Source organism: Agelaius phoeniceus, chromosome 11 (assembly GCF_051311805.1).
Source record: "Agelaius phoeniceus isolate bAgePho1 chromosome 11, bAgePho1.hap1, whole genome shotgun sequence".
Taxonomy (NCBI): Eukaryota; Metazoa; Chordata; class Aves; order Passeriformes; family Icteridae; genus Agelaius; species Agelaius phoeniceus.
The window spans coordinates 18,286,788-18,301,825 of NC_135275.1; the positions used below are offsets into that span (position 1 = coordinate 18,286,788).

The 15,038-nt window shown below is 40.5% G+C and overlaps 1 protein-coding gene across 2 annotated transcripts in view; it reads right to left on the reverse strand.

The window, feature by feature from the left end:
- Positions 1-6,610: 6,610 nt before the first annotated feature.
- Positions 6,611-15,038, reverse strand: part of TAFA4 (TAFA chemokine like family member 4) — a 75,792-nt gene continuing 67,364 nt past the window's right edge. Inside the window, exons 5-6 of one of the 2 annotated variants that reach the window (XM_077184748.1) lie at positions 11,279-11,362; positions 6,611-8,402 (exon numbers count right to left, since the gene is read on the reverse strand). In XM_077184748.1, the coding sequence (XP_077040863.1) occupies positions 8,077-8,402; positions 11,279-11,362 (410 nt within the window). In that variant the 3' untranslated portion in view covers positions 6,611-8,076. Of the gene's footprint in view, positions 8,403-11,237; positions 11,363-15,038 lie in introns of both variants that reach the window. The other variant, XM_054639866.2, reaches the window with a different exon arrangement.

Consider the following 15,038-nt stretch of genomic DNA (forward strand, 5'->3'; position numbering starts at 1 on the left):
TTGAATTGGGCCTCCCATAAGGGAAAAAAAAATATTGTTGGAGAATACAGAAAACATTCCTGCTTCTTTCAGCTTGTCTGACAGAACATAATTCTGCACACCTATGGATCAGCAGATCAATGATCCAGGAACATAACTCTGTTGAAATATTCCTGATGTGGTGAGCATTAATGGCTCAGAATAGGCCTATAGGGTCTCACCCATCAGTGCACCTGCAGCAATTCAGAAAACTGTAGCATCTCTGAAAGTGCCATCAGCCCATTAAACCACAGATCTACAGAAGTACCTCTCTCTAAAGGAGCAGCAAAATCTGATTTGATTTGGCAGACTCAAATAACCTCATCAGAGCTATAAACTAAAATATCTTCAAAGGTGCTTATGGGGGCTTTGGATCGTGTTGAAAACCCCACACCTTTTGCATGCTGTGAATCCAGAACTCCAATGGGTAAACCAAGATTCCATTCATGAATTCATGTCAAAACAACCCAGAAAAACTTCCCCCCATAGCCCAGCCAGCCGTCCCCATCCATCAGGGTCTCTCCCCAAAGAGAGAACATCCAAAAGGGACTGGATTTGTGCCATCACTGCTCAAGGGTACAGGGGGGAAAAGACACAACATTTAGAGCTATACCCAATCCATATTTAAAGGTTTCCCTGCAAAAATGCTTACAGATATTTGGATAAAGCCTCTCTAAAATAGAAACTAAAATATTGATACATTAATCATAAATAAACATGTACCACAAATGCAGCTCTGTAAGAAGAGGCCTGAAAGGTATTGTAAACAGCTCAAAAAATTTCTCCTTGCATGAGCTCCAACACTCCAGATTTGTTCGTTGCTAGGCTTAATTTTCATTCATGTGAAAAAAAAAGGTTTTGCTAAAAGAATGCAAATATTCCTATGCTTCATAAAAGAAAGTTCCTTTTTTGACATGATTACCCTAATCTAATTAAAAACTGTGCTTGTCACATCTTGGAAAATTAACTGTCTTCACACAGGGTGAATGCTATCATTTCAAGAGGTCACAATAAATTACTTATAAACAAGAAAACAAAATTAATTCCTGATCTAAGCACCAAATTCTTTACAGACCTCATTAAAGAGCAAAACAGCATCCTGAAGTGACTCTGAACAGAAATCTGCAGAATAGAAATCTGTGTGTTTAAGGGAACAACTCAACGCATTTGGGAAAGAGATGGAAAGCACCAAATGAATAATATAAAAGATGAGAGACAGGATTTTATGCAAATGCAATATGAATATCAATACACCCCAACACTAGAAGAGTGAGTGCATCATTATTGTGGAAACTGGGGAATTGGCTTTGTTGTCATTCAATGCCAAAAATCAGTGCTCAGTATCCTTTTCTCATGACACTGTTACAATTCATAAATTATTAACTGGAGTCTTTTGTAAAAAGTTCCTGTTTACAAGGTTACTCTGTAAGTTAAAATGTTTGTTTGCCCTCAGATCTCTACTGTAAAGCATCTGTGGGTAGATTTACATGATGAAGTTGACAGATTTGTATTTTGACAGTACATCTGTCATCCTCGCTTCCCGTGTCAAGGGGTCAGGTGTGCACTCGGTGTTATCAGGTGGCTCATTAGTGTCCTGTGGGATGTGCTACCTTGTCTGCTTTGCTTTAAGTGACAAAAACCGTTCTTTCTAACCCTTGCTGCAGGAATTCACATCCCCTCTGCAATTGTTTGTGTTTTCCTGCTGTCAGAAGATTGGATTCTTAGCACACGAACAGGGAGAACGTCTCTGGACACAGCACCATGTGGGGGCAGAGCTCAGTCCTTTCACACACCCCCTGATCCATCTGAGGGCGTGAGTGCCCCCTTGGCCTCTTCTTTGCAAGGCCTGGAATCCACATTTTGACACTCAGCACAGCCACACTACACCTTGCACCATCCCTGTGTAAAAAATGCACATTAAGGAGAGCCAAGAAGCCCTGAGCTCACTGCTAACCCTGGGCAGGCACTCGTGTTCCCTGCAGGGGCAGCACCTAATCCTCAGGCTCTGAAAGCCATGGGCTGCTGCAGGAGCAAGCAGTTTTCCCATGACTTTCCAAAGGCCCTGTAAAAGTTGTTGAAAGCAGCAGTACATTGCTCTGCTCTTCCTGCACTATTCCTCACGGATTTGCTAATGCCTCCTGCTGACTGCAGGCACATCTTCAAAAGGCAGAGAGAGAACATCATTGTGCATTCATCTGCACCCGTGTGAACTCATCAGCTCCAGGAGTTCCACAGGAATCCCAGTGACAGCAGAGTTTAGTCCTGTGAATAGCAGGGCTGTTTTACAAAGCACCGATTTTATTTTGTTGGGAGTTAGAGTAATGCATTTTACATTGATTTTACCACTGTAGTAGATTACTTTGTGAGCTACTTAATTTAAAGGGTAAGCAAACAGCTGACAATTTTGCTTGCAAATCACTTGTTCTGGTGAATTTTAAGCAATGGGAATATTTGTCGAAAAACGTGGTGAAGAAAAAATCATCGTGATTCTGTAAACTGGAAAATCACCCAGTGCATGATGAGCTTGGGTGGATCTGCAAAGTACTGTACAGCAGATAAATAGATTCTGTACCTAATTTTGTGCTGCCTTTTAGGCTCTTTTTCCACTGCTTTAATGTTCATCTCCTTCTCATGGTGGCTCATGGATGGCCTCGTAGATGTTCCTTTAAGTTGCATGAAAATTATTTTGCAATTTATTGTGGCTCTCTAAGGCCTCAGCCATATGAAGGCCACAGGTTAAGAGTCCTTGAAATGCCTTGAATAATGCTTTGTATCAATAACAAGAAGTGTCTTGAGGTAAAGTTATCTTACCCATGTCACATTGCCACTCTTCTGGCTCACTGAGAGCGTTTGTGGGGTTGGATGAACTTTGCCCCTCAGATTTCTTTTCATGTCTGAGCCAACCATTCCCTCTACTCAGAAGACCCAGTAACAAGTGTCCTGACTGGAAGGCATTTCTGTGAAAAGCCTCTCTGGTGGTTCAAAGTTTTTTAAAAAAATGGAAAAAAAGTACATCCACCCACAACCTTGAACTGCAAAGAACACAAATCAGGATTCTATAGCCAAGAGCCATAAATGGGAGCCCCAAACCTTCACCCAGAGAGAGCACTAAAGAGCAGAAGGGATGCTGAATAACTATGATTTATACAATTTTGTATAAATGTGGCTGCAACTTCATGGCAGCATGGATTGTGATCAAGTGAAGCTCAGCTCCAGTAAGCAAACAAAACATTTGTGTTCCTGTTTCTCTGCTGGAGGCTTCAATGCATAAACACTAAGCATGTAAGTGGGGCCAGTACTGCAAAATTTCATCCAAAAAGATAAAAAATTACATCCCAAAATTAAGAAGTCACTGCTAGTGCTGGATTATCCAGTTTCCCTAAATAACCCCAATGAGGCAGATACAATGCAGGTTATGGCTGAGATAGAAAACTGAGAGAGTTAAGAGAGCTTTAAATCAGCAACCTTCACAGCAGCCTGAGGTACCTCACTTTGCTTTATAACCACAAGGAAATATGGTACCTGCATTTCAGCTAAAGCCCAGTGTCCTGATAACATCACTGCTTCACCACTTGTGATCTTAGACATCTTCCAAAATGGAAAACTTACATTGGCTAGAAGAGATTTATAAATCTCTGAGCTTCAGCCCAGAAAAGTGTACAGACTGAAGGTGCAAGCATTTTCTTCTCTGTTATGGAGTGGGACAGGAGAGTGAAAACAGAGCTGATTTTCCAGGTAAGTCTCCCTCATGCCTGCACCTTTTACAAGTCATTACATCTCAAAAGACCAGAAATATATATTCATTTCCAGAACCCATCTTGGGCTGGTAAAATGCAACAGTGGCTTTTCACAGGCTTGAGCCTCCACATTCAGAGCAGCCTTAGTGATTTTCCTGGCAACATTTCACTGACTGTCATTTTGCATAAATGATTGTAATAACAATATGCTACCAATAAAACATGCTACCAAAACTGCTCTTCTTTTGAGTGCATGTGATTTCTAGGTATTAATGGGAATGTCACACTCATACACACAGAGCACAGCAGAATGGCCCCTGAAGTGTTTTCACTCAATTTCTCCTGGTGGGTGACTTTGTCCTCATAACCATAATAAAGCTGTGGTACTTTATAAAATGCAAAAGGTCTCCTGAAGGTTGGTACATGTTATTATTCTAACCCCCATTTGTGAAATTTCATGCAAATTAGAAAAATCTGGTAACTGAGACGTATTCACACAGCAGAGATCTAGACTCTAAAATACAAGCTGTTAACTCTGCCCAGGCACTTTTTTAGTTTGTCTTTTTAAGTAACTTTAACAGCAAAAAACATAAAAGAAATTATTTGGAGATATGCTGCTTATTCATCAAGGCAAAGTCATCATTTAGAAAAAAAGCTCCAAGGTTTATCATTGTTTAGTTAATCCTGCTCTTGAAAATGAGGTTCTGAAACTCTAAGGTAACTGAAGTGAAAAACAGTACATACTTCATGTTTTCAGGTGTAGGACTCTCATTTCCAGGCAGGGAGAATCCCTGCAGCCTTAACCTTCAAAAAACCACCCTCTTGAACATAACCAATATATTCCAAATTCCAAGGTGAGCACATCCATTCTGAGTTTGCCCAGAATTATTACCCCAATGCATTGCTGAGAGACACTGTGCTGCAAAAAGCAGTTCTTTAAATGACATTACTACAGTTTAGAGGTACTAATTTATCCCAAATATTTGTTACAGGATCATCTCTATCTCCATAGATATAGAGGCATCTATTGTTATGACAGAAATCTTAACTGTTCTCTTACCTCAGGGTCTTTTCAGTCTGCCAGCAAACTGTGAGTCTTCAAAGTCATTTTCTATTGTTGTAGGTTTGTTATAAACTAACCCTTGAGAAAATTTACAGCAAGTGTAAAAAATTTATCCACTCTCTTTAGATCCAGATTTGAACAAAAATCCTTGAAGATAAGACTTAGAGGTAAATGGAAAATGGAAAAAATCTATCATGGATTTAACAGAGTTGTAGGATGCAAGGGAAACCTTGAATGGAGTTATATTATGATAATTTAATTTCTAGATAAATAAAATGCCATAGATCTAGTTTAATCTATATATTCAAGCATTTATTTTGATACCACAGATATTTCCTTATCTAACTGGAGAAGAGAAGGATGGTGGTAAGGAATGGCTGAGGGGTGAACAGTGGCACTTCCTGCCCAAAGTGAGACAGGATGGAGATGGAGCTCCTCACCAGTCAGTCCTGGCAGTGTTCAACACTCCCAAAACCCAGCAATGGCAGATGCCAAATAAAGCACATAATTCTGGCAATCTGTGTTCAAAAATATTCACCAAAACTGCAAGGAGGGCTACAAAGACAGGCAGAAGGGAGAAAAAAGGCCATAAAGAAGCCACAGTTATTTTATGCCTACTCAAATGTCACCTGGAGGCAAGGAAAGGCATCAGGGTCATCCTGATGAGGGACAAAAAGAACACAGTTTATAAATAAGATAAAGGTATAATCAGAAGATGAATCAGTTCAGCTTGGATATTAATATATCACCAGAGAAGTGAGTGTCTGCAATAATCTTTGTTTGACACTGCATGGAAAGACACTTATTGCCACTTTTAGAGCAAGAGGATTTGTCTCTGAACCAGCACAGGAGAGTGTCTGTCCAAACAAAACCCTGGGTGTGATGAGCCACAGGATTTGGCCCCCAGAAGCTCAACAGAGGGAGCAGCCTGAGGCTGCAAGGAGCAGGTGAGGATTGCTGCTTACCAGAACTGCTCTTCCAGAACCAGCAGGGAGACACAAACTGCTCCAGAGAGAGCACAGCAAGGATCTGAGGCACGGATCTCTCTCTTCCACTGGCAGAGCAGCTGGCACAGATTTAATTCTGCTGCCTCTCAGCAGCAGGGCAGAGCTGGTGTCAGATGCCAGACAACAGCACTGGAAGCAGCAGCAATGCTCCAAAAAGAGAGGCAGGCACACATCACAGCACCTGTGCAACGAATCAGAAAAGGCTGTAAATAGACCCAAGATCCTCTGGAACAAAGCTCCTTTAGGAATAGAAAATCTCTGCCATGGGCTGGGCTTCTAAGAAGGCAAGTCATTCATTTGGGCCATATTTCATAATCCCATGCTACCAAATTTATGTTGTAGTTTTCCCCTATCCTCAGTGACAGCAAAAGCATCTTCCAGGGGCCATTTCAGGGTATGTGACATACTGCACCCCTTTGGGGTAGGACTCAATTACAGAAGTTCTGGTTTTGCTCTCAATTCCATCACAAGTCCAGTATATGACCACTGGAAAGTAACTTGTTTTCTTTGTATTTACCTTCAAAAATAGACAACTTTTCTCTAAAACTCTTTTTTGTTCCCCATCTAGAACATCTCAGCAATGGTTTTAACTAAACATCACCATAGAACGCTTACCAAAATAAATAAATTCCAGTTACAGGTCAATACTGTACAAATAGCAAATGAAAAGGATCTTCCCTGATGACACCAGGAATATATGCAGAGAAACAATAGAAATAGTAAAGGTAATTTTAAAATTTAATCAGAAAATCAAAACAACGGAAAAATATTGGGAATATAGAGCTCATTAGGGCAAGCAGAGTCTATTAACTGTTCAGCTGTCCAAGCACAGAGCAGAAAATCTCTTGTTTGCTTATCACTGAGTACAATGACCACTATGATCCCAGCTGTAATCAAATACACAATTGAAAGTGACCTAAACCAAGGAAATCAAAACCAAAAAAACCACAGGGCCAGATCCTTCCACCACTGACTCTGGTGGAATTAACTGGCTGAATGCTCCCACTCACTCCAGCAAATCAGAAGTTAATAATTATGATGACCCTGAACAGCTTCCCACTGCTGATGGGACCTTTCCCCTACACTAGAGAGCTTATGCACAATCACTTACATAAGTACTGGACAGCTTTTTTTTTTTTTCCCCACCTTTCAGTCTATATAAAAATTGGATGTGCATTGTTACCCCAATATTTACATAAAGCATAACAATGACTTCTGTCTCTGGGTCACCAGCAGTTCATCTGCACCACTGCACTTCAGCCTGCTGCAATGTCAGGGGAAGCAGACTGGCTACAGCTTCACCTCTACCCTCTATTCTATTTATGAAGACTGATGACAAAAAATCTCTAACAGGCAAATAAGAAAAAGAGCATGAAATGCATCTACAATAATAGGGAACAATTACGTGTCTCAAAATGTAACCACTTGGAAATTCAGTCTGTCAAGGAACTGGACATTTAATTATTATAATCATTCTAAACAAGAACTAATTGAAACTGAAAATTTACTTTTATCTAGAATTTTGCTTATGAATTTTAAGTATGTTACCTATTAGGATATAACCAAAGCAATGAAAATCCAAACAAATTACTCCCCTTCCAGTAAGCCTTCCTTATGCAGTACAAGCCTGCTTTCCTTTTTTTGAGGCATCTCAATGAATATTTCTAGCTAATGGCTAAATTCTTTCCCATATCTAGATTCAAAGAGGCAAGGAATATGTATACTTTGCTATTCCCCTAGAGAATGGATTTATTTTAGGACAAGAAAAACTATGCCTGCTTTCAAATTTTATCTCTTCCTCATGCTTTCCTGCCATCACTTATGAATGTAAAGGTTAAACTACCTAGAACTATCTAAGGAAATAAATCTAATTGCACAGCTATAACCAAAGTTTGCCCTACAATAATTGCTACTAATTCTATAAGTTCCATCTTTTCACCTTCATACCACCTTGATAGCTTCTAAATTACAGTTGAAAATACACTAAGACATAATTTACTAACACAGTCCCATCGATTCACTGGGATCAGCTTTGTATTTTTATGTTGTACTGTATGCAAGAAACACCTCAGACAAATCCATAGAATCATAGAGGTTGAAAAGACCTTAGAGATCATCTGTACCAGTTCTAACATCAGCATTTTCTTTCTATGATCCCCTAAGTTACATTCATGACCTGAACTCATTTAAAACAATTTTACATATCTTTGTGTCATTAGGAAAGTCTTATCCTTGGTGCACCACGAGAAGCTCAGGTGTGTTCTTCCACTGGTTTCAGCCAGGTCTCAGATCCTTGGGAATCCAAGGTGCATTTCAGGTAGAACCAAATCTCCCTGTTTTTTCTTGTGAGATTGTAATGTACCACTGAACAGCAAAATCCAGGTTCAGGAGCTGCAGCCACAGTTGAAAAGTTGAAAGCCACAGTTGCTGTCTCTTTTCCCAACTCCTTTGCAAGTTCAAAGGGTGAAGGCAATAACAGCATGACAAAAAAGGGTCTCTGTGTGACAGCCAAGGAACAGTTCCACGTGCCATAATTCTGGGAGTGGCCCTCAGGTTTAGCCTTGGCTACCGTGTTACCTATAAAAGAAGAAGAAAGAGTTACTTACACAGAATTGACCAAAAAAAGGATTATATCAAGTGCATTGTTACTGCAAAAGAACTGTGCACATGAATAGACAATAAATGAACTTGCCCCAGCCACACCTTTATATCAGAGAAGCAGAATCTCCAAAGAAATGTCAATTACATGTTATTTGATAGCATGAGGGGGATTTGCAGATAAAGAAATGGCAGTTCACCATTAAATTTGCCACCAACCTCTCCTGAACATCTGTTTTACTTTGCTTCATGTCATTCCCAACACCAATGCCTCCAGCACAAGTGTAGGATTTACATCCCAAAGGGCCATTCATGCAAACTGCTGCCCATTCCCAGGGGTCCATCCTATGGGAGGGAATCAGGGACCAGGCAGCACATGGGAATAAATTGTTCTTGCAGCAGAAATCTCCCCCAGCCAGCAGAACTCCCACAGGACCCTGGAGGGGCTGCAGGGACGTGTTCAAGCCTTGATGTACACACAGGGCACAGCTCTGGCTGCACAGTGAGGAGGGTCCTGCTGGATTTCCTGTCCTGGAAATGGATGAGAACAGGCAGCTGGAAGGAGGAAAGCTTTGTCAGCTCTGCTCTGCAGTGCCTACATGTGTCACAAAACCAAACAGACACTCAGCATAGAGAAGTTTTTATTTCCCTCCCTGAGGGAACTGATGGAAGATGCGAATTCCTCAGATTTGCACATTTTAACTGTCCCACTCAGACACTAACTGTTCATCTAAACACTGAGTCGTGTCAGCAGTCTCCTCTGCTTCAAATATTTTAGTCACCCTTTTTTTGCTTATTTTCATGGAATAAGAAGATAGAGGACTTAAAGTTGATTAAATGACATTTCCTCTTTCAGTGTATAATTAACCTGTGGAAGCCACTGTCCCACGTAGCACTGATCCCAGGGTCTTAAGAAGCTTTAAAAATTGATTACAAATTTAAATGGTAATGAGATCATCTCTGGTGCATAACACAGAAAAAGAATTAGTATGGAATGGATCTCAACTATTGTGTTTTAGACATAAGGCAACTATTAAACTGGAAAAAAATCATGGATGCATTCACTTTCTGTAATTGTCCCAAAGGGTTTTGATGTGTTTGATTTGAGCATTCCATTGCTGAGGCTCACAGGTGGCTGAACAATGTGGGCTATGGGTCTGACAGTTGAAATAGCTCTCTTTGTGTAAAATTTTAATAACATACCTAAGAAATATTTTGTTTATTGATCTGAGACAAATCTTTGGTTCATTTCAAAATAAAAATATGTTACACCATCTTCCCTTTTCCCTGTGACAAGGGAACTTGTCTTTCCATTCTAGTTTCCTTACAGCTGTCCAGAGGAAGGAAGAGGCAGCTGCATGAATGAGGATCTGACAATTCAGACATCAGTGCCAATATAAAAGTCTTTGTTCTGCCCCCCACCCCTCGAGTATCTGTCCAAGGCATCAAGGATAATTAACCCTCACTCGAGGATAATTAACCTGACTCACTCTTCTCCAATAAAGCCCTTTTGGTATAAACTGTCAGCTCTCTTCTGGTATGTCCAGAGATGAAGTTGTCTTGTACAACATCTAGAACTCCTGCTCACCAGTCTCACCCTTCAGTGGATGCTACAATGCTACGCCTGATCTACAAATGAATAGTTAAAAATCAGCTCTGGGAAAAAACTGAAGGGCTGAGGGTGATCTTTATCTTGCAGTAACTGAGTGCCAGTTATCCACATTGATTCCAGAGTTTGCAGGCTAAATTCCAGGTGTAGTGTCCACCACAGGAGATCAGCAGGACCCAGGCATGCTATGGACTACATCTTTGGCACTTGATAAATATCACTGGCCATAGAGTCATAGAAAGGTTTGGGTTGAAAAGGTTCTTTAAGGTCTTCTAGTTCCAACCCCCCTGCCACGAGCAGGGATGCCACTTCCTTTGTGCAATGTCTACAGACCACCAGTGCCACACCACAGCTGCCCAAAACATCCAATTTCCTCTCATCCATGCAGAAATTAGTGCAGTTTTCACTCCTCAGAGCAGCCTCCACTAAACAACATTTGGTGACAGTATTGCTTATTAACTCAGACTGTAAGCTAATGAAGAACATTCTTTCCCAGCTAGAAGAGGCTGTAAAGGGAAAAGCTGAGCATATGTCTCTCCTTGCTATTGCCTGCTAAAGACTCCTGGTTTATGATGTATTTAGACATGCAGTTTGCTGTGACTTGTTGAACTTCAATGCACTGAACTCATTTTAAATTGCCAAGCAGACAGAGGACATGATATTTTCTCTCCATTAATTAAGAAATAAGATGACATAGCAAAGGGTTGGTTTAAAAAAAAAACAAATCAGGCCAGCTACAGGGTGGTCTGTAATTAGAAATATTCTGAACCAGCCTGACTTCCAGTGATACTCAGTGTCATCAGTGCAGGTTCCCAACAACTCCCAAGCCAGACTAGTACTTTCAAAAGATAAAAGGCTGTCCAGCACAGGAATCTAAGTTTATGTGACAGTGGTAAAGATCTTGGATCCCTGTACTCAGCCTGCAAATTGAAGAATTGCTTGTGGAACATGATTAGCCCTCTAGCACTGAGCACAATGAAACAATTTCTTTGGCTCACTGCAGACTGAATCAGGACCATTTTCAGTGTGACTGCAGGAGTGAAGGGGCAGCTCTGACCTAGTATTTCCTCTCTGAGAGCAACCAATTAATCACAGCTTTCCAAAACTTTGAGAAGGCCAAGACTGGTGCTCACACCCACAGATACAATGCAATAAGACCAATCAGCAGACTGGCACCTTTAAGTATAGGTGATCTCTGTACTTGCCTTTGTGGTTTTGACTTTATTTCCACTGCTGCAAGACCAACCTGAATAGTCTGGTAGTACTTTACAGTCCTCTCCATCCAAACAGGGGTTCATGTGACACCACCACTTCTGCAGGACAATGGAAGCTAAAAAACAAAGAAGCAGGAAAGAGAAATATCTTTTTTATCACTGTTGGGTTTTTTTGCAGGGAGGTTGTCTGTGCCATGTTCAATTAGTTGATTTCAAAAGGTAAAATCAACAATGACTGGTTTAATAGTTAATTACATGGAGTGTGTTTGAGGTTAAAAAGTGGCTGAGCACTTCACCAGCTCTCCAGAAGGGTAAATGCCATATCCAAATGATAAGAGGCAGGCACCACCAGAGACTGATTCCAACATTTGAATTGACCTCTGGAAGTGCCTTTCCATCTCCACAGACTACAAAAATGACTTTTCTCCTTCATTTGCATGCTTTAATCAAGAACCTGCTGTAAGGGGGAATGAAGCTGAGGCTTCTTCTTTAATCCATTCATGTATATGGGAGATTGGACAGAGAAATCCCAGTTTCTTCCTGCACTGGGTGAGAAAATAGAATTGCACAGAGATGTAAACCCCAGAGGTGTGTCAGCAAATACTGCAGGTAAGAATGGGGAAACCTCTGGCAAGCACTAGAATATTGACTAAAAATCCATTTGCAGTCACACTGCCACTTCTGCAGTATGTTTTGGAAGGCCACAGTTGTACACCTTAACTGGGCAAATTTATTAATTCTCTAACCTTAAGCCAATTTCTATTAAGACCATGCCTATTATTTTTAGAAATGAGTCATGACCTTATAAACCTGCTGTTAACAACAGCACAAACACCTGCATGCATTTCTCAGTTTTGCTTTGTTCATGGCACTCATCAAATCCCAGAAAATTGTTATGAAATATATCAGTACACAATCCTACATAATCTATATTGGATTTCAAAATAAAATATGGCTTAAGATGTGGATTCAGCTAGTCTGCATTATGCTACTATGTGCACAAACTATTGAATCACATGCCTTAAAAGATAACACACTCAGATGAGATGAACAAAAATAATGGAATCTACTTCTTGTAAAGCACTTTTTTTCCCTTTTAATTTCAAGACATATTTGTTCTTCTGCAACCTTTAAATTGGGGTGTCAAGCAGGCAAGCTGACATCAGGATATTGCTGAAATGTTCATTCAATTACTTTTGTTTTGCACTTTTACTGAAAAGCATTACGAAAAAACACACTTCTGGAACACTGCTTTGGCTTTTATAAACTAAATATTTCAGTCTTATAACATTACAAAATAAATGTATGAACTTTCACCAGTCATCTGGGTCTCAGATCATTTGCATGCTTCAGTCAAGAACCTGACTGATTGTGGACAAAAAATGGGTGAAACCTGACTCTGCTTCCTGGGAGGTGAGAGATCATTTCTGATAAGGTCAGTAAAGGTGGAATGAAAAACACCCAGAGAAGATGGCAGCACCCAACAGGGCTCGGGGCACAGAGAAAAACACAAAACAAGGGGGTGTGGGAAGGAAGGAAGCACCATGATCCTTCCTGGAGCAGGGCTGGGTGATTTCAGCTGGGAACACCAGGGACCAACCACAGCAGTGATCAACAGATAAACAGCAGAGATTGCTGCCCTATTGCAAATTGTCACCACTACGGGATAAGGACTGAAGTTCAATAAAAATTAAGAAAAGCTACAAGCCAGTTGCTTTATAAATTTTTGTTTTGTTGGAAAAATAATTATATTATTTGGGTGTATCCTTTCCTTTAAACTCCGGGCAAATGAAACAAGCCTACATTGAGGACAAAGGTGCTGGAAAAAGCCCCTAAATGTCTGTATAAGTCTGTAGTATGCAAAATGAAGACTCAAACAATTTCTTGCTTTCACAGTGTAGGAGTCTACTGAAGGGAATGTACAGAGTGGGAGAAAACACATCAGATCCTGAGGCTGAGGAAAGGGAGTTTCAGCTTCTGTGCTGCAGCAACTCACTCCAGTCCCAGATGCTGGCAAATATAAGCAAAGCCTGCTAAAGCATTACCCTAAGGACTGAGGGGGAATCAAAGGCTTCCACTTGAAAAGTCAAAATCTTACATTCATAATATTTTGTTGCACCTAATTGCAACTATACTTGAATAAAAAACCAGCTGTTAAAATCCTTCAGCAACTGTTGACTGAATCAAGCTTCTGCAGTATTTATATATTTCTGCCATAGAATGACAGTGTCACCTTTGCTGTCTTTGAGTTTAAAATAATGCCTGACTTCTACTATCTGTTACATGTAAAAGTATTTCTGCTATTTGATGTCACCTAAAAATGCAGAAGACACTTCTGATTTAACAAAAACATTCCCTAAGAAAATGCACTTTTAAACTTAACTGTATTGCTGAATTATAAAGCATAAAAACACTAGGCATCTAAATTTTTTTTTAAATCTACTTTTTAAAAATACCTGTTTTGACAGCTTTGTAATAGGTAAAAAAAAAAATCAAAAAAAAAGATTCACGTTTACATAGAACACAGATTTACATAGAACATATTTACATTCACATAGAACACAGTTCTATGTCTGACACTAAATATTTCTGAATACAAGATTAGAATTGGACTTAGGAGCTTTTTGTTTTTTACGTTTAAGTGAACCGGTTGCAATTTTGTGTGCAAAAGAATAAAAATGGGATCTTGCTAATGAATTAATGAAATGAGGGATTTTGGTAACTTTAAGATTAAGAAAAAGTCTGTCTTAACATGAGCAGCAACCTCTACAAAAAATAGGCAAATTAAATGGTGAAATATTGATCTAGAGAAAAGCTCTCCATGTCAGATGTCCCAGCTCCATCTGCATTCCCAGTCTCAGGGTTGCATTTATTATCCAGTGAATTTTTAGCCAAGCTACTAAGTCTTAAGACATCTGGAAGAGTTAATATCATAAGCTTGAATTTCTTGGCTTATGCTGCTTTCAAACTAGTTTTAGAGGAGAATTCTTCTGCGGGAAAAAATTAAGAAGTTTTATTGGCACAGACATGAAATGGACCAGCACATATATTAAGAGGATTAATTACACCAAGATTTATGCACAGGCTCATTATCATCAACACACAGAGATGTCTCTAAAATTAACAAAAGGAAGGATTACGCTTTTTTGAGGCAGTGGGAAGTCAGACATCAAGGAGAATAAACTCAAGCAATCTAAGGAGGCAGGAGTGAGCAGAGGCTCTCACTATTGGAATATTTACCAATATAGCTGGACAGGATGTGCCTGAGCTTGTCTGGCCCTTGGTGCTAAGCCAAATAATGGCACTGTGGTGTTTCACCCCAGAGACACTTTTGGCTGGCTGGGTGTGTGGTGTTTCACCCCACAGACACTTTTGGCTGGCTGGGTGTGTGATGTTTCACCCACAGACACCCTTGGCTGGCTGGGTGTGTGGTGTTTCACCCCACAGACACTTTTGGCTGGGTGCTGCAGCTGGGCACATGGGGATAAGTCCAGGCCTGCAGGAGCTCTGGTGGTGCTGGGATGGAGCCTCCTCCCTTAAGAGGGTCTGCTCCTCAGGTTTTCCCCTGATGGAGAAGCTTTAAGGTGATGGTGAAGGAAAGGAGTCGGTTCTGATGGAGGGTTTGGATCCAGAGCTTTATTCTGGCCCAGAGGCCTCTGAATCCAGCAGCAGCTCCAACAGAACTCCCCAAACCGTGTCCAATGCCCCCCCAGGGGTAGAGGGCATCCTTTGAATCTGCCAATCACTCAACACCCTTCTGGAATGCCAGGACTGACAGACAGCGCTGGGAGG